Source organism: Rhinatrema bivittatum, chromosome 3, assembly GCF_901001135.1.
Source record: "Rhinatrema bivittatum chromosome 3, aRhiBiv1.1, whole genome shotgun sequence".
Classification (NCBI taxonomy): domain Eukaryota; kingdom Metazoa; phylum Chordata; class Amphibia; order Gymnophiona; family Rhinatrematidae; genus Rhinatrema; species Rhinatrema bivittatum.
This window is the reverse complement of record NC_042617.1, coordinates 6,339,159-6,360,594: the sequence shown is the minus strand read 5'-3', so window position 1 is coordinate 6,360,594 and position 21,436 is coordinate 6,339,159. Positions and strand designations below refer to the sequence as shown.

At 50.2% G+C, this 21,436-nt stretch overlaps 1 protein-coding gene across 5 annotated transcripts in view; it reads left to right on the top strand.

Moving 5' to 3' along the window:
* LOC115086673 (multidrug resistance-associated protein 7-like) overlaps positions 1-21,436 on the top strand; it is a 139,251-nt gene that overhangs the window by 38,714 nt on the left and 79,101 nt on the right. For all 5 annotated transcript variants that reach the window (XM_029592858.1, XM_029592856.1, XM_029592857.1 and 2 more), the window contains exons 4-8: positions 3,232-3,459; positions 6,127-6,283; positions 6,612-6,769; positions 10,742-10,821; positions 12,351-12,522. In XM_029592858.1, coding sequence (XP_029448718.1) covers positions 3,232-3,459; positions 6,127-6,283; positions 6,612-6,769; positions 10,742-10,821; positions 12,351-12,522 — 795 coding nt within the window. The remainder of the gene's footprint in view (positions 1-3,231; positions 3,460-6,126; positions 6,284-6,611; positions 6,770-10,741; positions 10,822-12,350; positions 12,523-21,436) is intronic.

Sequence of the window (21,436 nt, the reverse complement as noted above, 5' to 3'; positions counted from 1 at the left end):
GAGAAGGGCTGATGTGCACAGAGCAGGAGAGAGACCTCGGGGTGACAGTCTCTAATGATCTGAAGTCGGTGAAACAATGAGACAAGGCGATAGCTAAAGCCAGAAGAATGCTGGGCTGCATAGAGAGAGGAATATCGAGTAAGAAAAGGGAAGTGATAATCCCCTTGTACAGGGCCTTGGTGAGGCCTCATCTGGAGTACTGTGTTCAGTTCTGGATTCCGTATCTCCGAAGGGACAGAGACAGGATGGAGGCGGTCCAGAGAAGGGCGACCAAAAAGGTGAAGGGTCTTCATCGAATGACTTATGAGGAGAGATTGAAGAATCTAAATATGTACACCCTGGAGGAAAGGAGGAGCAGAGTTGATATGATACAGACTTTCAGATACTTAAAAGGTTTCAACGATCCAAAGACAATGACAAACCTTTTCCGTCGGAAAAAAATCAGCAGAACCCGGGGTCACGAGTTGAAGCTCCAGGGAGGAAGACTCAGAACTAATGTCAGGAAGTATTTCTTCACGGAGAAGGTGGTGGATGCCTGGAATGCCCTTCCGGAGGAAGTGGTGAAGACCAGAACTGTGAAGGACTTCAAAGGGGCATGGGATAAACACTGTGGATCCATAAAGTCTAGAGGACATGAATGAAGAACGGGTGGCTCACGGGAATGACGGCTACTACCTGGAGATAATACCCTTATTCAATAAACATACACACGATTAATGCGACTCCAACATTGCTCCAAGCTTCAACGGCAAGAGGAAATGTGGAAAAAGATTTGCATTCACAAAAGCGGGGAGTAGCTTGCTTGTTACGGCGGTTACTACCCCAAACCAAATAAGCTTGATACTTCACTTTCAATGCATAACCAGCATAGCTCTCTGCTTCTACGGCAGGGGAGGAAGTCTGATACTTCGTGCAAATCCAGCATAGCGCTCTGCTTCAATGGCAGGGGGAATGAAGAAAAGTGGATCTATATACAGACAACAACCAACAGGGACTGAGTCGCATAGTCTGGGTAGACAAATGGGCATGGGTGTAGCTTGCTTATTGTGGCGGTTACTACCCCTAACTAATTTAAGCTATATATTACACTTAGATGCAGCTCCAACACTGCTCCTTGCATTAATGGTGGGGGTGGAAGGGAAATAGAACCAAAGGGTTACTAAGAGCCAAGAGTAACAGATAAGTATGAGAAAAAAAAAAGTGCGATGGGCAGTTTAGTCGTCTTCTGCCGTCATTTCTATGTTTCTATGTATCTATGTGTATTGTTCCCTCCAGGTGGTCACAACAGGTTGTGTTCCGCAGCCACAGGGCTGCCCTAAGACTGCACTTCTGGCCGGATCCTGAGGGGAGTGGACATCGCGAGAGTGGCTCGAGCGTCCTCTCCTTTCTCAACAGAGGAATATGTCTTTCGCCCTCTAACATGTTCTTGTGGAACAGTTCCTGGGGCTCTGCCCTTGAGCAATTGTTTTCTCTGATCTGGAGCCCGGTCCTCTGAATCAGCGCGTCTTCTTGGAGGCCGGGGCTGGGGAGCGGCAGCGGCAGTTGCTGGACTTCTTCAGCTGGGCCCCTCTGGGGATTGCAGTGGCAGCCTCCCCTAGCTGAGGCTTGCTGCCTGTGGTGAGCTGGTCGCGTCGGCGCCTCAGCGAGCAGTGATTGTGCCTCAGCTTTCCTTCGAGGAGTTGCTAGGTCTTTTGGGAACGCGAGGTCTCGATTCTGCTGCTTCACTCTGCCCTCTGGACAGGAGATTCAACTGGGTTCTGGGGCAACCCTTTTGGGTTCCCCTAAGGATGCCATCTCTGAGGGATGTCCCTCGTTGTCCATCCCCGGACAAGGGATGTCGCTGCGCTGACTTGCACCAGTCCCAGGAATAGTCGAGAGTAGCGCTCTCCCTTGGAAGCTTGGAGGCGCGGCGCCTGTCCAGTGGGGCTCTCCAGGTTTCCCCCCAGTTCAGGAGTTACCTTGGTATCTGCTGGACTCTGGGCGCCTTTCTTAAGGATCGCTATTGTCCGTCATCCTTGCCTACGGGACCCTCTGAGAGGAGTGTTTTGGTCCATCAACTAAGCGATCGTGCCTTTCACCTTTTTCCATGTCCATGGCAGAGGGAGTTGGGGGCCAAGTACCTCACATGAGGGATACTGCCCTCTGTTCTTGGTGACATGCAAGCTATTCTTCCCCTGTTTTCAGGATCACCCTGTCTGTGGGCAGAGCAATCCTGGGTTGTCCATTGCTGGGCCATGTGCTTCCTTAGGAGGGGGGAAGTCTATGCACTCATGGCTGGGGCAATGATACCACATCCGGGTAGCTTGGTAACCTGTCCCGAGATCGTCCTGGGCCTGCCCTGATGCCCTTTGGGTTTCCAGTCTGGTAATACAATCAGGTTCTACCGGGGTTTGCGCTTGTGACTCCCTGGCTTCCCGTCTCCTGGTGGAGCCTTCAGGACGTCTCCTCTGGGGCAGTCGCGCTCTTTCCACTGTGTCAAGAAGACTGAGGGCTCCATCTCCATGGGTTACTCCCTGCTGGTTTCGGTAACGAGTTGTTCGCTTAGGGTTGATAGAAAACCGGGCAACTTGTGCTTGCCCCGTTGGTCTGCCTCCTTGTGTTCTTTGCTCCTTCCCACTTCCGATTGGTTTGTCGGGGGATTGGAAATGAAGCTAAGAAGCCCATGGTATCTCTCCGTATACCTGCAGGGAGAGATTCCGCCTTCGATTTTTATTTTTTTCGTTCTTTGGGTTGCCTAAAGCACCTTCTTACTCACCTTGCTATCCTGTGGCAGGATAGATTAATCTTTCTCATTCTCTGGGTTGCCCAAAGGGGCCTGCCTGCTCCCCTGCAATCCTGTGACAGGATAGATTAAGCTTTCTCATTCTCTGGGTTGCCCAAAGGGTTGCCCAAAGGGACAGCCTGTAGCTTGGTATTCGCCCATGTGTGAGGACTACCATCCTTGTCCTAGGAGAAAGCAGAGTTGCTTACCTGTGCCTCCCCTGGGGGTTAGTTTCTCCATGTCTTAGCTATATTATGGACTGAGGGACTCTGCCTAGGGGGCAGGGTGATGACTACAGCTGCACATGCTCAGTAGGGCATGCCTGAAAGCTCTAGAATCTTTGAGGTCAAAGTTCTAGGCCGGGCTCCATCCGATGATGTCACCCATGTGTGAGGTCTGACATCCTGATGTCCTAGGAGAACACCTGTTACAGGTAAGCAACTCTGCTTTACTGTCTCTCCCCTCTTCAGCTGATGACTGAGATCCTGGGCGGTATCCGCATTATCAAGTTCTACACCTGGGAGAAGCACTTTACAGCCAAAGTGAGCAGCTTCCGTGAGCAGGAGCTGCGCAGGCTCAGAGTCCTCAAGTACCTGGATGCTGTGTGCGTTTACCTGTGGGCCGCCCTGCCTGTGCTGATCTCCATCCTGACCTTTATCACTTACGTGCTGCTGGGACACGAGCTCACTGCTGCCAAGGTCAGCAGCCCCTGTTGGTAATAGTCTCCTCAGCCTCTTGTCAGTAGTGTATTTTAATGTATTTCCGCCTCTGAGGCGACTGTTCAGTTCCTTGTAAACCGGTGCGATATGTATGCTATGCAGGAACATCGGTATATAAAAATAAATAAATAAATAGTGGCCTCATATGCTTCCTGCACTCAGAGTGCCCCATAGGGTGGCCAGTAAGATTTAATGCAACAGAGTGCAGAGTCATGCCATGGGCAGCTGTTAGCCAAGGTGATGGGGGAGGTGTACGGCAAACAGGAGAGAGACAAGGGGGAGATCACGTCTGACCTCAAGTTAGCGACACAGTGTGATAAGTTGATGGCCGGAGTCAGAGGTCAGATGCGGTGCATAGGAGGAGATGTACCCAGTAGACTGAAGGTGCCAGAACCTCTGCACAGGATGATGGTGAGACTCCAGTTAGGGAACTGTATCCAGTTCTGGAGGCCGTACCTTGGAAACAATATAGCAAGGGTAGAGGCAGTCCAGAGAGAGGTGATCAAAATGGTGTGGGTCTGCACCAAAAGCCATATGAGATGACTTGGAGCTTAATATGGATAACCAGAAACGAGGTGATAATTAAATTTGTCAAAAGTATAAAGCAGGAAGAAGAAACAACAAACTAAAAAGTAGCAAATCACCTGGACCGGATGGTATGCATACCAGGAATGTGAAGGAACTCAAATGAAATTTCAGATCTATTAGTTAAAATTTGTACCCTATCATTAAAATCATCCATTGTACCTGAAAACTAGAGGGTGGCCAATGTAACCCCAATATTTAAAAAGGGCTCCAGGGGTGATCTAAAACTATAGACCAGTTAGCCTGACTTCAGTGTCAGGAAAAATTGCAGAAACTTTTCTAAAGATCAAAATCGTAGAGCATATACAAAGAGATGATTTAATGGAACACAGTCAACATGGATTTACCCAAGGGAAGTCTTGCCTCACAAATCTGCTTCATTATTTTGAAGGGGTTAATAAACATGTGGATAAAGGTGAACCGGTAGATGTAGTGTATTTGGATTTTCAGAAGGCGTTTGACAAAGTCCCTCATGAGAGGCTTCTAAGAAAATTATAAAGTCATGGGATAGGAGGTGATGTCCTTTCGTGGATTACAAACTGGCTAAAAGACAGGAAACAGAGAGTAGGATTAAATGGGCAATTTTCTCAGTGGAAAAGGGTAAACAGTGGAGTGCCTCAGGGATCTGTACTTGGACCGGTGCTTTTCAATATATATATATAAATGATCTGGAAAGGAATACGACGAGCGAGGTTATCAAATTTGCGGATGATACAAAATTATTCAGAGTAGTTAAATCACAAGCAGACTGTGATACATTACAGGAGGACCTTGCAAGACCGGAGGATTGGGCATCCAAATGGCAGATGAAATTTAATGTGGACAAGTGCAAGGTGTTGCATATAGGGAAAAATAACCCTTGCTGTAGTTACACGATGTTAGGTTCCATATTAGGAGCTACCACCCAGGAAAAAGATCTAAGCTTCATAGTGGATAACACATTGAAATCGTCTGTTCAGTGTGGCTGCAGCAGTCAAAAAAGCAAACAGAATATTAGGAATTATTAGGAAGGGAATTGTGAATAAAACAGAAAATGTCATAATGCCTCTGTATCGCTCCATGATGAGACCGCACCTTGAATACTGTGTACAATTCTAGTCACCGCATCTAAAAAAAGATATAGTTGTGATGGAGAAGTTACAGAGAAGGGCAACCAAAATGATAAGGGGAATGGAACAGCTCCCCTATGAGGAAAGACTAAAGAGGTTAGGACTTTTCAGCTTGGAGAAGAGACGGCTGAGGTGGGATATGATAGAGGTCTATAAGATCATGAGAGGTCTAGAACGAGTAGATGTGAATCGGTTATTTACTCTTTCGGATAATAGACTAGGGGGCACTCCATGAAGTTAGCAAGTAGCACATTTAAGACTAATCGGAGAAAGTTCTTTTTCACTCAACGCACAATAAAGCTCTGGAATTTGTTGCCAGAGGATGTGGTTAGTGCAGTTAGTGTAGCTGAGTTCAAAAAAGGTTTGGATAAGTTCTTGGAGGGGAAGTCCATTAACGGGTATTAATCAAGTTTACTTAGGGAATCGCCACTGCTATTAATTGCATCAGTAGCATGGGATCTTCTTAGTGTTTGGGTACTTGCCAGGTTCTTATGTCCTGGATTGGCCACTGTTGGAAACAGGATGCTGGGCTTGATGGACCCTTGGTCTGACCCAGTATGACACATTGTTATGTTCTTAAGAGAAAATGTGGAGAGCATGGACTGACTTGGAGATCTTTACCTGCTGTCATATTCTCTGTTTCCATGGCTATCATTTTCTATCCCAGCCGTGTTATCCTACATATGCAGTGACCCAGGAATCAACCAGCCTGTCCTTCCTAAGCATCTTACCCTCTGGAGACAGTAACTGCCCCCCTCCTGCCTCTCCCAGGCATGTAATTCCACAGATACATTAATGTACCATGTGGCAGGAGCTGCCCCTTTGTGACTCACTGTTCTCTCTCCTATCGGTCTATTCTCATCTTTCTGTTCATTACCCTTCCTTTCCCCACCTCTGCTTCATGTTTTCATTGCTCTCTCCTTTGCTGACCTGTGTGCTTTGCTCCCTGCAGGTCTTCACAGCCTTGGCACTGGTTGGCATGCTGATTCTCCCCCTCAATAACTTTCCGTGGGTATTAAATGGACTGTTGGAAGCCAAAGTGTCTCTGGATCGCATCCAGTGCTTCCTTGAGCTCTCGGACCAGGATCTGGACAGCTATTACAGCCTCGGTATATGCATGAGCACTGTGTCAGAATTATATATATATATATATATATATAGTGTATATACAGCTGACGCACACAGTCAATCTCATACATTTGCACAAAGGTGGGGGATACTGTGGAATTGCACAGCAGAGGGGACAGGATTGGGGTGGTCTCTGGCACTGCAGAGGGAGCACTAAGTGAAGCTGTCTGCACGCACACACGCTGAATCTGTAAGGGATGTGCACTTGTTCTGCATTGTTTGTGTAGTGGAGCTGCTTGGTGAGGTGCCGGTGCCAAATGTAATGCACCCTCTCTGGATCTGCTCCCTGATTCTCTTCTGCTCTCTCAGCTGCCGCCTCTGATCCAGACACGGTGCTGGAACTGAACCAGTCCACGTTCTCTTGGCTGCCTCCCTGCAGCGATAGCGCTGACCATCCTCTGTCCAGAGAGGAGCCAGAACAGAGGGGGTCCCTGGAGACCTGCATCCACCATCTGGCAGTGAAGAAGGTGAGGACCAGAATCAGAAGAAAACAAGGCAGGTCATGGAGAGATACTCAGCAGAAGTCCATAAACATCAAAAGGAGCAAGTGCTGCTCTCCACAATCAATATTAAAGTCACCACGGAGATGCAGGAAAAATTAAATCAGCCCCGAAGCATCCAAATTTTAAATATGCAAATATTTTTATTCATCAAGTCGGCAACTCCATTGCTCAAAAGGTACAGAATTTATTCGACACAGGGTCCCCCGACACGGACCCCTGTTTCGCCAAACGCGGCTGCGTCGGGGGGGAACAGTAAATTCTTTGTGGCATTCAAACTAAAAATAAAGGAAAAGACTATTAAAATTTTTTGGATAGAGACTGATTACAGCAGTAGATCCTATATTATCAAGACAATAAATATAATACCATATGGGTGAAAGCTTTTATAATTTATACCCACAGAGAGAAAAACAGCGCTTATGCAAAGTATTGGTAAAGTAAAGCGAAAATAAAGATTTTTTTACAAAAATTAGGGCGGAATTCACCAAGTTATAAAGCACCAATCGGACACAAAAGATCAGAACGTCAAGATTATGAGCGGCTATCCTAAAAATAGCAGCGAATTACAGGACAAATCATAGATATATTTCATAACTTGTAAGAATCTCAAACAAACTTCATTCGATACATCAAAATAAAATGAATTAATCGAGATAAGTCGACTTTCAATGTGGACCTTCTAGCATTTATAGAGTCTCAATATTTGTGAGAGGTTCTATTCGCATATTAAAACAAAATAAGTAAAGAGCAGGATACCTTTAAATTTCAGCGTCTTAGACGGCATTTTCGGCAAGGAGAGCCAAGAACGCCGGCATTGCTCAATATTTAAAGCGTCAAAATTGGCGCCAAACACCAACCAATCCGAAGAAGGTTACCATAGTAACACCCAGCCAGTCAGAATTGAGCACGCCCAGGGGAACAGCAGCGATCTATCAAAGAAAATATTGCCACTCGATTTCATTATTAAGTCCCGCTGGCGTGAGACTATTTAATTTAAGAATCCATTTTTGTTCCCTACGTGCTAGTATATCAAAAAAACAACCTCCTCATGATGGTGGCAAAACTACATCAATAACATAGAATTTAATGTCAGATTCAGTGTGTCCCATAGAGGTCCAGTGTGTAACTAAAGGAGCTGTTTCTCTGCTATTTTTGATATTCAAACGGTGTTCGATAATACGAGTTCGAATTGGGCGAGACGTCTTGCCCACATATAATTTTGCACACGGACATACAATTGTGTAGATCACACCTTTGGTTTGACATGTTGAGGTAAAATTCAGCCTATATCTAACATGTGACCCAGGATGTTCAAAAACAATTAAATTGGACGTCAAGGAACACACTGAGCAGTGTCCGCATGGACCATGACCTAAATTTTGTGTTGCTTCAGTTACAGTAGACTCCATAAATTGAGAATGTACCAAAACATCTTTGAGATTGCGACCCCGACGAAATGAAAACCGGATTGGAACATCAAAAATCTTATGTATGTATGTATTTATTTATTTATTTAACAGTTTTTTATACCGACCTTCATAGTAAATAACCATATCGGATCGGTTTACAGTTTAACAAAGGGAAAACTAGAGTAATAATTCAAGTAAACGAAAGATAACAATAGGTAGGAATAAGTCAAAGTTACAATCAACAGGGGGAGAGAACTTGGAAGCTTACAACAAGCTGGAAAGAAGATAGGCCGGTAAAGTGTTGTTACCATAGAATGAACAAATTAAAAAAACTTAAACAGTGCTATGTATTGTCAGCATTGGCCAGTACTGTTTAATAATATTGGTGACACGATATATATGAGTGGAAAATGGAAGAACACAATTGAAGCAATCTTCAGATGATCTAGTTTGCGGTAAAAATAAATATTCACGATTAGCATACAAAGCTCTTTTAAAAGCTCTGATATACTAGCACGTAGGGAACAAAAATGGATTCTTAAATTAAATAGTCTCACGCCAGCGGGACTTAATAATGAAATCGAGTGGCAATATTTTCTTTGATAGATCGCTGCTGTTCCCCTGGGCGTGCTCAATTCTGACTGGCTGGGTGTTACTATGGTAACCTTCTTCGGATTGGTTGGTGTTTGGCGCCAATTTTGACACTTTAAATATTGAGCAATGCCGGCGTTCATGGCTCTCCTTGCCGAAAATGCCGTCTAAGACGCTGAAATTTAAAGGTATCCTGCTCTTTACTTATTTTGTTTTAATATGCGAATAGAACCTCTCACAAATATTGAGACTCTATAAATGCTAGAAGGTCCACATTGAAAGTCGACTTATCTCGATTAATTCATTTTATTTTGATGTATCGAATGAAGTTTGTTTGAGATTCTTACAAGTTATGAAATATATTTATGATTTGTCCTGTAATTCGCTGCTATTTTTAGGATAGCCGCTCATAATCTTGACGTTCTGATCTTTTGTGTCCGATTGGTGCTTTATAACTTGGTGAATTCCGCCCTAATTTTTGTAAAAAAATCTTTATTTTCGCTTTACTTTACCAATACTTTGCATAAGCGCTGTTTTTCTCTCTGTGGGTATAAATTATAAAAGCTTTCACCCATATGGTATTATATTTATTGTCTTGATAATATAGGATCTACTGCTGTAATCAGTCTCTATCCAAAAAATTTTAATAGTCTTTTCCTTTATTTTTAGTTTGAATTCCACAAAGAATTTACTGTTCCCCCCCCCCCCGACGCAGCCGTGTTTGGCGAAACACGGGTCCGTGTCGGGGGACCCTGTGTCGAATAAATTCTGTACCTTTTGAGCAATGGAGTTGCCGACTTGATGAATAAAAATATTTGCATATTTAAAATTTGGATGCTTCGGGACTGATTTAATTTTTCCTGCATCTCCGAGATACTCAGCAGAGACATCTCCATGGGAGAGACAGCAAGCCTGGTCACTCACCCGCTCATTCACTCAGCCCACACACACTGATTCCCACTTCTGTCCACTCACTCATCCAAGCATCGCTCACTCACCCCTCACACTGATTCCCACTTCTGTTCACTCACTCACCCCTCACACTGATTCCCACTTCTGTCCACTCACTCATCCAAGCATCGCTCACTCACCCCCACACACTGATTCCCACTTCTGTCCACTCACTCATCCAAGCATCGCTCACTCACCCCACACACTGATTCCCACTTCTGTCCACTCACTCATCCAAGCATCGCTCACTCACCCCTCATACTGATACCCACTTCTGTCCACTCACTCATCCAAGCATCGCTCACTCACCAACACACTGATTCCCACTTCTGTCCATTCACTCATCCAAGCATCGCTCACTCACCCACACACTGATTCCCACTTCTGTCCACTCACTCATCCAAGCATCGCTCACTCACCCCACACACTGATTCCCACTTCTGTCCACTCACTCATCCAAGCATCGCTCACTCACCCCACACACTGATTCCCACTTCTGTCCACTCACTCATCCAAGCATCGCTCACTCACCCCACACACTGATTCCCACTTCTGTCCACTCACTCATCCAAGCATCGCTCACTCACCCCACACACTGATTCCCACTTCTGTCCACTCACTCATCCAAGCATCGCTCACTCACCCCACACACTGATTCCCACTTCTGTCCACTCACTCATCCAAGCATCGCTCACTCATCCCACACACTGATTCCCACTTCTGTCCACTCACTCATCCAAGCATTGCTCACTCACCCCACACACTGATTCCCACTCCTGTCCACTCACTCATTCAAGCAGCACTCTCTCTCACCCCTCACACTCCCATTTCTGTCCACTCACTCATCCAAGCATCGCTTACTCAGTCACTGGGCTCTTGACTCCATTGCTTCGTTCATATCATTTTCTTGTCTTATTCATTTTGGAACTCACAAATTCATTCCTGTATTAATTTATTAATTTAATTATTTTTGTTCTTTTCTCAGGGGACATTGCTGGGAGTTGTTGGGAAAGTCGGCTGTGGGAAGAGCTCTCTGCTTGCAGCCATCACAGGAGAACTTAACCGGTAAAGCCCAGGGAGATGCCCTTCTGCAAATCTCTGCCATGTGCGATGAGGAGGGGCTGGTGTGAAGGCGGGGTCGCATGCCACGGTGGGGGAAGGGCTGGTGTGAAGGCGGGGCCGCATGCCACGGTGGGGGAGGGGCTGGTGTGAAGGCGGGGCCGCATGCCACGGTGGGGGAAGGGCTGGTGTGAAGGCGGGGGTCGCATGCCACGGTGGGGGAGGGGCTGGTGTGAAGGCGGGGCTGCCCGGGATGGTGGGGGAGGGGCTGGTGTGAAGGAAGGGGCCACATGCCATGGTGGGGGAGGGGCTGGTGGGAAGGCGGGGCTGTGGTGGGGGAGGGGCTGGTGTGAAGGCGGGGCTGCCCGCGATGGTGGGGGAGGGGCTGGCGTGAAGGCGGGGCTGGCCGCCACGGTGGGGGCTGGCATGAAGGCGGGGTCGCATGCCACGGTGGGGGCTGGCATGAAGGCGGGGCTGCCCGGGATGGTGGGGGAGGGGCTGGTGTGAAGGAAGGGGCCACATGCCATGGTGGGGGAGGGGCTGGTGTGAAGGCGGGGCTGTGGTGGGGGAGGGGCTGGTGTGAAGGCGGGGCTGCCCGCGATGGTGGGGGAGGGGCTGGCGTGAAGGCGGGGCTGCCCGCCACGGTGGGGGCTGGCGTGAAGGCGGGGCTGCCCGCCATGGTGGGGGGAGGGGCTGGCGTGAAGGAAGGGGCTGCCCGCCATGGTGGGGGGAGGGGCTGGCGTGAAGGAAGGGGCTGCCCGCCATGGTGGGGGGAGGGGCTGGCGTGAAGGAAGGGGCTGCCCGCCATGGTGGGGGGAGGGGCTGGCGTGAAGGAAGGGGCTGCCCGCCATGATGGGGGGAGGGGCTGGCGTGAAGGAAGGGGCTGCCCGCCATGGTGGGGGGAGGGGCTGGCGTGAAGGAAGGGGCTGCCCGCCATGGTGGGGGGAGGGGCTGATGTGAAGGAAGGGGCCGCACGTAATGGGGGTTGTCCCCGACCATGTGATGTTGAGCCCTGACCATGTGATGTTGAGCCCTGACCATGTGATGTTGAGAGGGGTCAGCAATGTGTGAGGCTGTGGTCCAATGGCACAGTGTGGTCAAGTAGCAGGGCCAGCACAATATCAGTATTCAGCTTCTACAGACCTGTAAAACTGTTCTTATCGGGTAAGGCTGAATCCGAAGCCGTGATGATTGGTTCTCCAAATCACAAGTTTCATACTGCATTGAGTTTTGTGTCATGAGTGGAAGACCAGTTCTGGTGTCTGTGATAAATGTGCCCAGCTGACCACCTCCCATGCTTTGTGATAAACCTCCCCACCTCCCCACCTTTGTGATAGGGAAGGCAGATGGAGGAATCCAGTCTCCAGTCTCCAGTCTCCAGTCTCTGTACCTTCTGCTGGCAAACATAGATTTGGTTTTTTACTTTCACTTTTTTTTTTCTTTCTCCAAAACCCCTAGCCCTGCATTTTCTTTCCTTCTGTGCACATGGAACTTCCCCTGACTTTTTTTTTTCTCTCTCATGGCCCTTCTTGCAGAAAAGATGGCTATGTCTATGCCTTGCATCTGGAACAGGGATTTGGCCTCGTGGCTCAAGAGCCGTGGATCCAGTTTGCCACCATTAGGGAGAACATCCTGTTTGGAAGAGTTTACAATGCCAGATTTTACCAGGAGGTGATAGAGGCCTGTGCTCTGGCTGATGACCTTAAGGTGAGTCCCTGGGGCCAGGAGATGATGGAGCCCTGGGCTCTGGCTGATGACCTGAAGGTGAGTCCCCGGGGCCAGGAGATGATGGAGCCCTGGGCTCTGGCTGATGATCTGAAGGTGAGTCCCCGGGGCCAGGAGATGATGGAGCCCTGGGCTCTGGCTGATGACCTGAAGGTGAGTCCCCGGGCCAGGAGATGATGGAGCCCTGGGCTCTGGCTGATGACCTGAAGGTGAGTCCCCGGGGCCAGGAGATGATGGAGCCCTGGGCTCTGGCTGATGACCTGAAGGTGAGTCCCCGGGGCCAGGAGATGATGGAGCCCTGGGCTCTGACTGATGACCTGAAGGTGAGTCCCCGGGGCCAGGAGATGATGGAGCCCTGGGCTCTGACTGATGACCTGAAGGTGAGTCCCCGGGGCCAGGAGATGATGGAGCCCTGGGCTCTGACTGATGACCTGAAGGTGAGTCCCCGGGGCCAGGAGATGATGGAGCCCTGGGCTCTGACTGATGACCTGAAGGTGAGTCCCCGGGGTCAGGAGATGATGGAGCCCTGGGCTCTGACTGATGACCTGAAGGTGAATCCCCGGGGCCAGGAGATGATGGAGCCCTGGGCTCTGACTGATGACCTGAAGGTGAATCCCCGGGGCCAGGAGATGATGGAGCCCTGGGCTCTGGCTGATGACCTGAAGGTGAATCCCCGGGGCCAGGAGATGATGGAGCCCTGGGCTCTGGCTGATGACCTTAAGGTGAGTCCCCGGGGCCAGGAGATGATGGAGCCCTGGGCTCTGGCTGATGACCTGAAGGTGAGTCCCCGGGGCCAGGAGATGATGGAGCCCTGGGCTCTAACTGACCTGAAGGTGAGTCCCCGGGGTCAGGAGATGATGGAGCCCTGGGCTCTGACTGACCTGAAGGTGAGTCCCCAGGGTCAGGAGATGATGGAGCCCTGGGCTCTGACTGATGACCTGGGCTCTGACTGATGACCTGAAGGTGAGTCCCCGGGGTCAGGAGATGATGGAGCCCTGGGCTCTGACTGATGACCTGAAGGTGAGTCCCCGGGGTCAGGAGATAATGGAGCCCTGGGCTCTGGCTGATGACCTGAAGGTGAGTCCCCGGGGCCAGAAGATGACGGACCCCTGGGCTCTGGCTGTTGACCTGAAGGTGAGTCTCCGGGGCCAGGAGATGATGGAGCCCTGGGCTCTGGCTGATGACCTGAAGGTGAGTCCCTGGGGCCAGGAGGTGATGGAGCCCTGGGCTCTGGCTGATGACCTGCGGGCATCTGGATTCAGTAAGTGGTGGAACCTCGTGTTTCTGCTGTTATCCTCTGTGTAGTATAAAGATAAAACCCTGTTTTCCTCAGGCTGTGATTGTGTGAAGTCACAGGACGGCTCTAATCTCTGCAGACTGTAGCCAGTGTCTCTGGTGGCAGTTGCTCATCTTGCAGGGTGTGTGTGTCTGCACCAAGTTATGAGAAATTTGCTTTTCTTTTATTAAAACTTGCTGGAAAAACCTGCTCCAGAACCAAGGGGGAGCTGCAGGTTGTGTTTCTGGGGAAGATGTGAACGAATATTCCTGTTTCGTTCTCCAGATCAGTCCACACAAGTGGGTTTATGTATCCCTACCTGCAGATGGAGGCAGAGAACTAAACCCTTTTCAAGCACTGCTACATATCCAAGAGCGCCACCTGCAGTCCCTCAGTATTTCTCTGTCTCCAGCCGAAGGTAGAAGTGCAAACCTGGAGTTTCAAAAATAGAAAATTACAAGGAGAATTCGGCTCCGCAAGGTGTTAGGTTCCCTCGGGTAGAGCAGGGGGTCGGAGGTGCCAGTTCTGGCTCAGCCCTTGTCATCAGGGGGGCGGTGAAAGCTGGGGGTCCTGGTTCCCTCACCCCCTCTGGGTCCCTGGCACCCTCAGCCGCCTGTGGAAGCAGGGACGTACTTGAGTTTTCTTCCCTTCCCTGGTCCTGAATGTGAGTGTCCTTTCATAGGAAGAAGAGGAGCAGGGCTCAGGCACTTGAGTGGCTCGTTTTCTCTGCCGGAAGAGGGGGGGAAATTTGTTCCTTGGTCGGGTCCAGGGGACGTTTTCTCTTCGCGGCAGCAGGGGCTATTTTTAGGCCCAATCGCGCCGACGTGTCGCTTCCTGTGTAGTGCGGCAAAGTTTGTTGCGGCTGCAGTTCAAAACGGGTTCACCTCGATTCGACCGCGTTTTGCAGGGAATGCATCTCGGGGGGCTGGGACCTTTGGAGGGCGGCAGGAACTCGAGGTCGGCTGGGCCGGTTCTATAGGCCCTGGGGGGGGGGGGGGTCAGAGGAGCCGGCAGCCATATTGTCAGCACATGCTGGGAGCCAGGCTGCTGTGGCAGATCCTCTGAACTCCCCTCCCACGCTGTTTCCCGCGAATCAAGACCCTGCTGGTGGCAGGGGAAGGGAGAAAACGCAGGGGGACGCAGACCCTTCTTCGTTGGATCTGGAAGCTTTTTCCATGGATTTTATCCTTCTGCTCCATAAGGCCTATTTGGCTAGAAAGAGAGCAGGGACCAAGAGGCCTTTGCCCAACAAGTCCTGGACAGCTAAGAAGCCTAGGGGTCAGGTGCATGCAGAGTCCAGAGGGGGATACTGCAAGCCTTGGGTCTCAGTTGGACCACGGTAGAAGAAGACTCTTCTGAGGAGAAGGATGATCCGGATCAGATGCAGGGAGGGCTGGTGGATCCGGACTCGGACCCTGTTAGCACCTCAGTGGATCTGATGCAGGATTTGGTCGAGGTTCCGATGATGACTCTGGGGTGGTCCATCTGTTCTGTAGGGATGAGCTGGGCCCGCTGAGTCCCCAGGTGCTAGAGGAGCTGGGGATTGAGGTCTCTCAGGAGGATTCAGATAACGAAGGAGTAAACTCGGTCCTAGAGGAACTAAGGGGTCTTTCCGTTGCCTAAGAAGGTGCAGAAGTTGGTGGATTGGGAGTGGGAATCTCCCAAAGCGGACTTGAAGGTTGGCAGGGCTATGGTCAAGTTATATCCTTTGCCAGAACAGACGGAGTCGTGGAAGATTCCCAAGGTGGATGTGGTGGGTTTCCATGGTTACTAAGAAGACAACCCATCCTGGTTCAACCGCCCTGAAGGATATCTAGGATCGGAAACTGGAAATTTTACTTAAAAGGCTGTTGGAGGTTTCAGCTTTGAGTCAGTGTGCGGCGTTGATGCAGAGAATCTGCTTGTGCTGGGTGCAGAAGGCACACGATAAGCTTTCGGGAACGGTGGCTGAGGCGGCTCAAACTACCTGCTTGGAAGCGGGAGTAACCTATGTGGCAGATACCCTGTATGACATGATCTGGACTTCTGCCAGGAGCATGGTCTCTGGTGGCAGTGCGGAGACTCCTATGGCTGTGAAATTGTTCGGCGGATGTGTGGTCGAAAGCCCAGCTGGCTAATCTCCCCTTCAGGGGCAAGCTGCTGTTTGGGGAGGGCCTGGAGCAGCTCATGAAGCAGTTGGTGGAATCGAAGGGTAATAAGTTGCCTGAGGACAGGAAAACCCCCAAGAAGTCGCTTCCTTCCGAGAGGTGAGGAGGTTTCGTGCTGGCAGGAGCCCTGGGCCGCTGATGCAAAAACAGAATTGGGGCAGGCAGTAGTTCTTTCTAGCCCAACACAGATCTCCGAGAGATGGTGGGTCCTAGGGAGTGGGCAGAAATAAGACTGGCCAATGAAGGCGGGCTGGTCCATTCCTCTCCAGTGGCTATTGGGAGGGAGACTGTCCCTCTTTTATGGACCAGGATCACGTCAGACCAGTGGGTCCTGGAAGTGGTAAGAGACGGCTACGCTTTAAAATTTTCTCGTCCGCTCAGGGACGCCTTTGTAATCTCCCGCTGCATCTCCCAGTCCAAGCAAGAGGTGGTGCGGGGGATACTTTGCAATGGCTACATCTCCTGCACACCATTTTTGGGCACCATGAAGTACATGGAGGACTGACTCCTGACAGGGTCAGTCCTCCATGTACTTCATGGTGCCCAAAAAGGAGGGAACTTTTCAGCCCATTCTCTATCTGAAGATGCTCAATGCTGCCCTCCGGGTGCCACAATTTTGGATGGAGATGTTACACACAGTGATGGCAGCAGTGTGCAAAGGGGAGTTTCTGGCATTATAGGTTTCCATCAAGTCCAATCTCCATATTCCCATTCAGGCCAAACACCGGAGATTACTGAGGTTCATGGTCCTGGGGGAGCATTTCCAATTTCGAGCCCTTCCCTTTGGGTTGGCGACAGCGCCACACATGTTCACAAATGTGATGGTGGTAATGGTTGCTGCGCTCAAGAAGGAAGGTATCCTGTTGCACCCATATCTGGGTGATTGGCTAGTACGGGCGAAGTTGGAAATAGTGTTATCACTCAGTCCAGTGGGTCCTCTACCTCTGGATTCATTGGGTTGGGTGACAAATATGGCAAAGAGCCATTTGATGCCGGCCCAGTTGTTGGAATATCTGGGGGCATGCTTCGATACCCAGATGGGGAAGGTGTTTCTGACTACAGAGAGGGTAGTCAGGTTGCAGAATCAGGTCCTTCAGCTGCTGTGTCTTTCAGTTCCCAAGGTCTGGGATTATTTGCAGGTCCTGGGTTCCATAGCTTCTGCGCTGGAGTTAGTTCCATGGGCCTTTGCTCACATGTGCCCACTGCAGAGGGCTCTATTATCCAGTTGGAATCCTCTTTTGGAGGAATTTCAACTTCCTTTGCTGTTGCCAGAGAATGCCAGGTCCTGTCTCTCGTGGTGGCTATCTTGGCACAATCGTGAGAAAAGGATGGATCTGGACGGCCCGACTGGGTGGTGGTGGCCACAGATGCCAGCCTTTCTGGGGGGGCGATGTGTCAAGGAAAATCGGCCCAGGGTCAGTGGTCGTCAGAGGAGACGACCTGGTCCATCAATCAGTTGGAAACCAGGGCAGTATGCAAAGCCTTACTGGCATTTCTCCCACTCATTCCAGACAAGGCGGTGCAAGTGTTCTCAAACAATGCGACAACAGTGGCGTATTTCAACTTGCAGGGCAGAACAAAGAGTCGTCTAGTAGCACTTGAGGCGCAAGAACTATTTGTTTGGGTGGAGAAACATCTGGCAAGAATAGCTGCATCCCATGTGGCCAGAGTGGACAACGTGTAGGCGGACTTGCTCAGCAGATAGCATCTGGATCCAGGGGAGTAGGAGTTGTCGGCGGAGGCCTTCATTTGATTCAGGTCAGGTGGGGCAGACCAGCAATGGACCTCATGGCGACTTCAGGAAATGCGAAGACGGATTGTTTTTTTCAGTTGCAGAAGGGGGAGGTCAGATCGGAGGGTGTCGATGCTCTTGTTCAACCGTGGCAGACACAGCTGCTGTACATGTTTCCACCGTGGCTTCTCATAGATCTAGTGCTGTGGCGCATAGAGCTTCATCTGGGCAGGGTGATTCTGGTGGCATCCGAGTGGCTGCGCCAGCCATGGTTTGTGAACCTTCTTCGTCTAGTGGTGGATGGTCCAGTTCACTTGGCCTGTCTGTCAGGGATGTTGCATCAGGGACCCAAATTTTCAGACCGGCAGGATTGCTTCTGTCTAGCAGCTTGGCTTTTGAGAGGTGGCAATTCCGCTTGAAGGGTTATTCAGAGCCTGTGATTGCAACTTTGCTTCAGGCAAGGAGGCCTTCCACATCATTGGGTTATGTCTGAGCATGGAGACTATTTGAATCGTGGTGTTTGCAGAATAGAGTGCAGACTTTGAAGGTGGACGTTCCGCAGATTCTGGCCTTTTTGCTAAGGGTTTGGCCTATAATTCCCTTCGGGTTCAGGTGGCAGCTTTAGGGTCCCTTCAAGGTAGGATTTAGGAAAGACCAGTGGCATCTTGTAGGGTGATAAATCCTGTTAACCAATGTTGCACCAATTATGAATTACAATAATGTACAGGCCAAATTCTGACCGGCCTAGGTGCTGCTACAGCAAGAGAAGGAATTTACCCAGGTAAACTTTAAACAGCATTGCATCAGTGGAACATGAAGAGGCCTTGTCCTAATAGAGTGAAGGATGCCTTTGGTTTCTTTATTTGCACAGGAACCGACAGACAATACGACTTAAAATCCTAAGCAAGTGTCAGGGGCAAGCAGAGTGCAGAAGGCTATGAAGACCCCCACCTTTGTGGGGGGAGGAAGGTGGTCAGCCTGAGACAGTGCTAACTGACACACGGCTTGGCAAACAGACGTGGTTCTCCCCCCCCCCACCCCCACCCCCCCAAATGTGGCAGGACTCCTCCCGAAGTAAGGGGGAGGGGGGGGAAAGACCTGCAATGCGGCAAGAGACCCTCCACAAGGTTATGCATGAGCTTATGCATATTTATCAGCTGGGAAGTATAAGAGAAAAAAGAAAGAAAGGGATGGGCTCCCTGGGAGATCGACCCTGAAACCGAAAGGGAGCAGGGAGGCAAGCAACGGACCCTGGAGGAAGAGAAGGCACAAAGCCAGAGAGCAAGAACCTGTGCTCAGGTGTCCCAGGAAGCGAGGGGGGGGGGGGCAGAGGCAAACCAGCCCTCCCTGCTGTCGAGAAGGGAGATGACTGGGTGTGGCCGCCCTGACTCGGGCTGGAGAGTGACGCGGAGTCATAGATGAGGAAGGGTGAGAGCCAGCCCAGACAGCCGGCAAGCACCAGGGCCAGAAGCTGGGCCTCCTTCCTGCACCGCCTGCCCACTCTGCCAGCACCAAGCCTCTCCCCTGCCCACCTTCTCTAGCTTCAGAGGTGAACAGAGATCGCCTGAAGTTGGAATCGGGGGTGGTAAGTAAGTTAGCCACAAGTATTAATATCTTAAGCAAGCTAAGGTTTATGGCATGTGTGAAACCACCCATGATACAGAACTGTCTTTAGGGAAAGCTGATGCTTAGTAGGGATGTTAATCGTTTTTGAACGATTAAAATTATCGTCAGATAATTTTAAAATCGTCCTAAATCGTCAGAGTGCACGATACAATACGAATGCCCCCGATTTATCGTCAGGGGCATTTGTATTGTATCGTTAAATAGGTCACGGGAATTATTTGGGGGAGGGCGGGAAAACCGGCACACCAAAACAACCCCTAAACCCACCCCGACCCTTTAAAACCAATTCCTTACCCTCCCCCACCCTCCCCCACCCTCCCAAACCCCCCCAAAATGTTAAATTACCTGGTGGTCCAGTGGGGGGTCCCGGCGCAATCTCCTGCTCTCGGGCCATCGGCGCCATTTTGGCTGCCACTAATTAAAATGGCGCCAATGGCCCGATAAAAGAAAAACCCCACCCGACCCTTTAAATCGACACCCCCCCCCCCCCCCAAACCTTTTCAAATTACCTGGTGGTCCAGGGGCCTCGGGGAGCAATTTCCCGTTCCCAGGCATCAGCTGCACTAAAAAAAAAAATGGCGCCGATGCCCCTTTGCCTTTACCATGTGACAGGGTATCCGTGCCATTGGCCGGCCCCTGTCCCATGGTAGGAGCACTGGATGGCCGGCGCCATCTTTACTCATCAGCCCCTATTATAGAGTATAGTATAATAGGGGCTGATGAGTAAAGCCATCCAGTGCTCCTACCATGTGACAGGGGCCGGCCAATGGCACGGATACCCTGTCACATGGTAAAGGCAAAGGGGCATCGGCGCCATTTTTTTTTTTAGTGCAGCTGATGCCTGGGAACAGGAAATCGCTCCCCGAGGCCCCCCTGGACCACTAGGTAATTCGAAAAGGTTTTGGTGGGGTCAGGAGGGTGGGGTCGATTTAAAGGGTCGGGTGGGGGTTTGTTTTAGCGGCGCGGGCCTCCCTAAAAAAGAATTAGCGATGTGAATTGGAATCGGAAACAATTCCAATTCACATCTCTTATCGATCAGATCCCCCCCCCCCCCGCCGAACCTGATCGTTAAGACGATCTGGCACACGGTTCACATCTCTAATGCTTAGTGGCCAGGATGTTGGAGACAGGAATTGTTTTCTAAATGCTGTATCCTGCCAAATCTGATATAGAGTGCCTTCTTGAAAGCTTGTATGGCCTGGGTACATTTCTGTTGTGCGACCTGCAGGAGGCGCCTGCACCCAGGTTCACCAACATCCACAAAGCTGCAAGCTTCTGGTTCATGTTCTTCGCTTCCACCTTGTCCAGAATTTTTTCTCTAATGACATTTTTGTTCCACCAGCAGGAGTCGCCTGCCCCATAGAGCTTATCTTGCTGGAAATCTTGCGCATCTCATCCATCAAGTTCACCGTCCTACAAAGGATGTCTACACCCTTTGTGGTTATCAACTCGCCAGCCTTACGGTACTTCTCTCCAGACGACCTGCAGGAGGCATCTGCACCCCATCTGTTCTCATTCTTCGAACGGGGCCTGGATTATCTCGCATCTCTTCCTCAAGTTGAACCAGCGAGTTCTTCGCTCATCCCGCTCAGCTTCTTCAGTTCTTCCAGCTACCACATTCTAGCCTCGCTCACTATCCACCGACCCTTCTCTGCGATTCCTTGCTTCCAACGTTCCCTCTGCAAGGTGAGCGGGCCCAGTCGCGACACCAATGTGGCCGGGAAGCGCAACAGCACCCCTCCCTCCCCCTTACCGGCCTGGGCTTCTCAGGATGGGTCCGGTGGAACTCAGCGAGGAGGTCCTTGTTGTAGATGTGGTGGGAGGGCTCCCAGGAGTTCTCCTCCAGGCCGAAGCCCTCCCACGACAGGAGGTACTCCCAATGGCCTCTATGGCGCCGGACATCTAGGACTTCTTTTTATAAAGACAAAGAGAAGGAGGAAAACAGTTGAAAGATAAGGACGCACCAAGTGATCAGTTTTTTTTCCTTTAATATCTCCAATTGCATATTAACGCTAGATTTGAACCGCTTGACAGTTTCTCAACCGGCATATAAGCCTTATTTAAACACATAGTTTCTCTTATTAAAATATGTTACCGTTTTATGTTGCCACATAT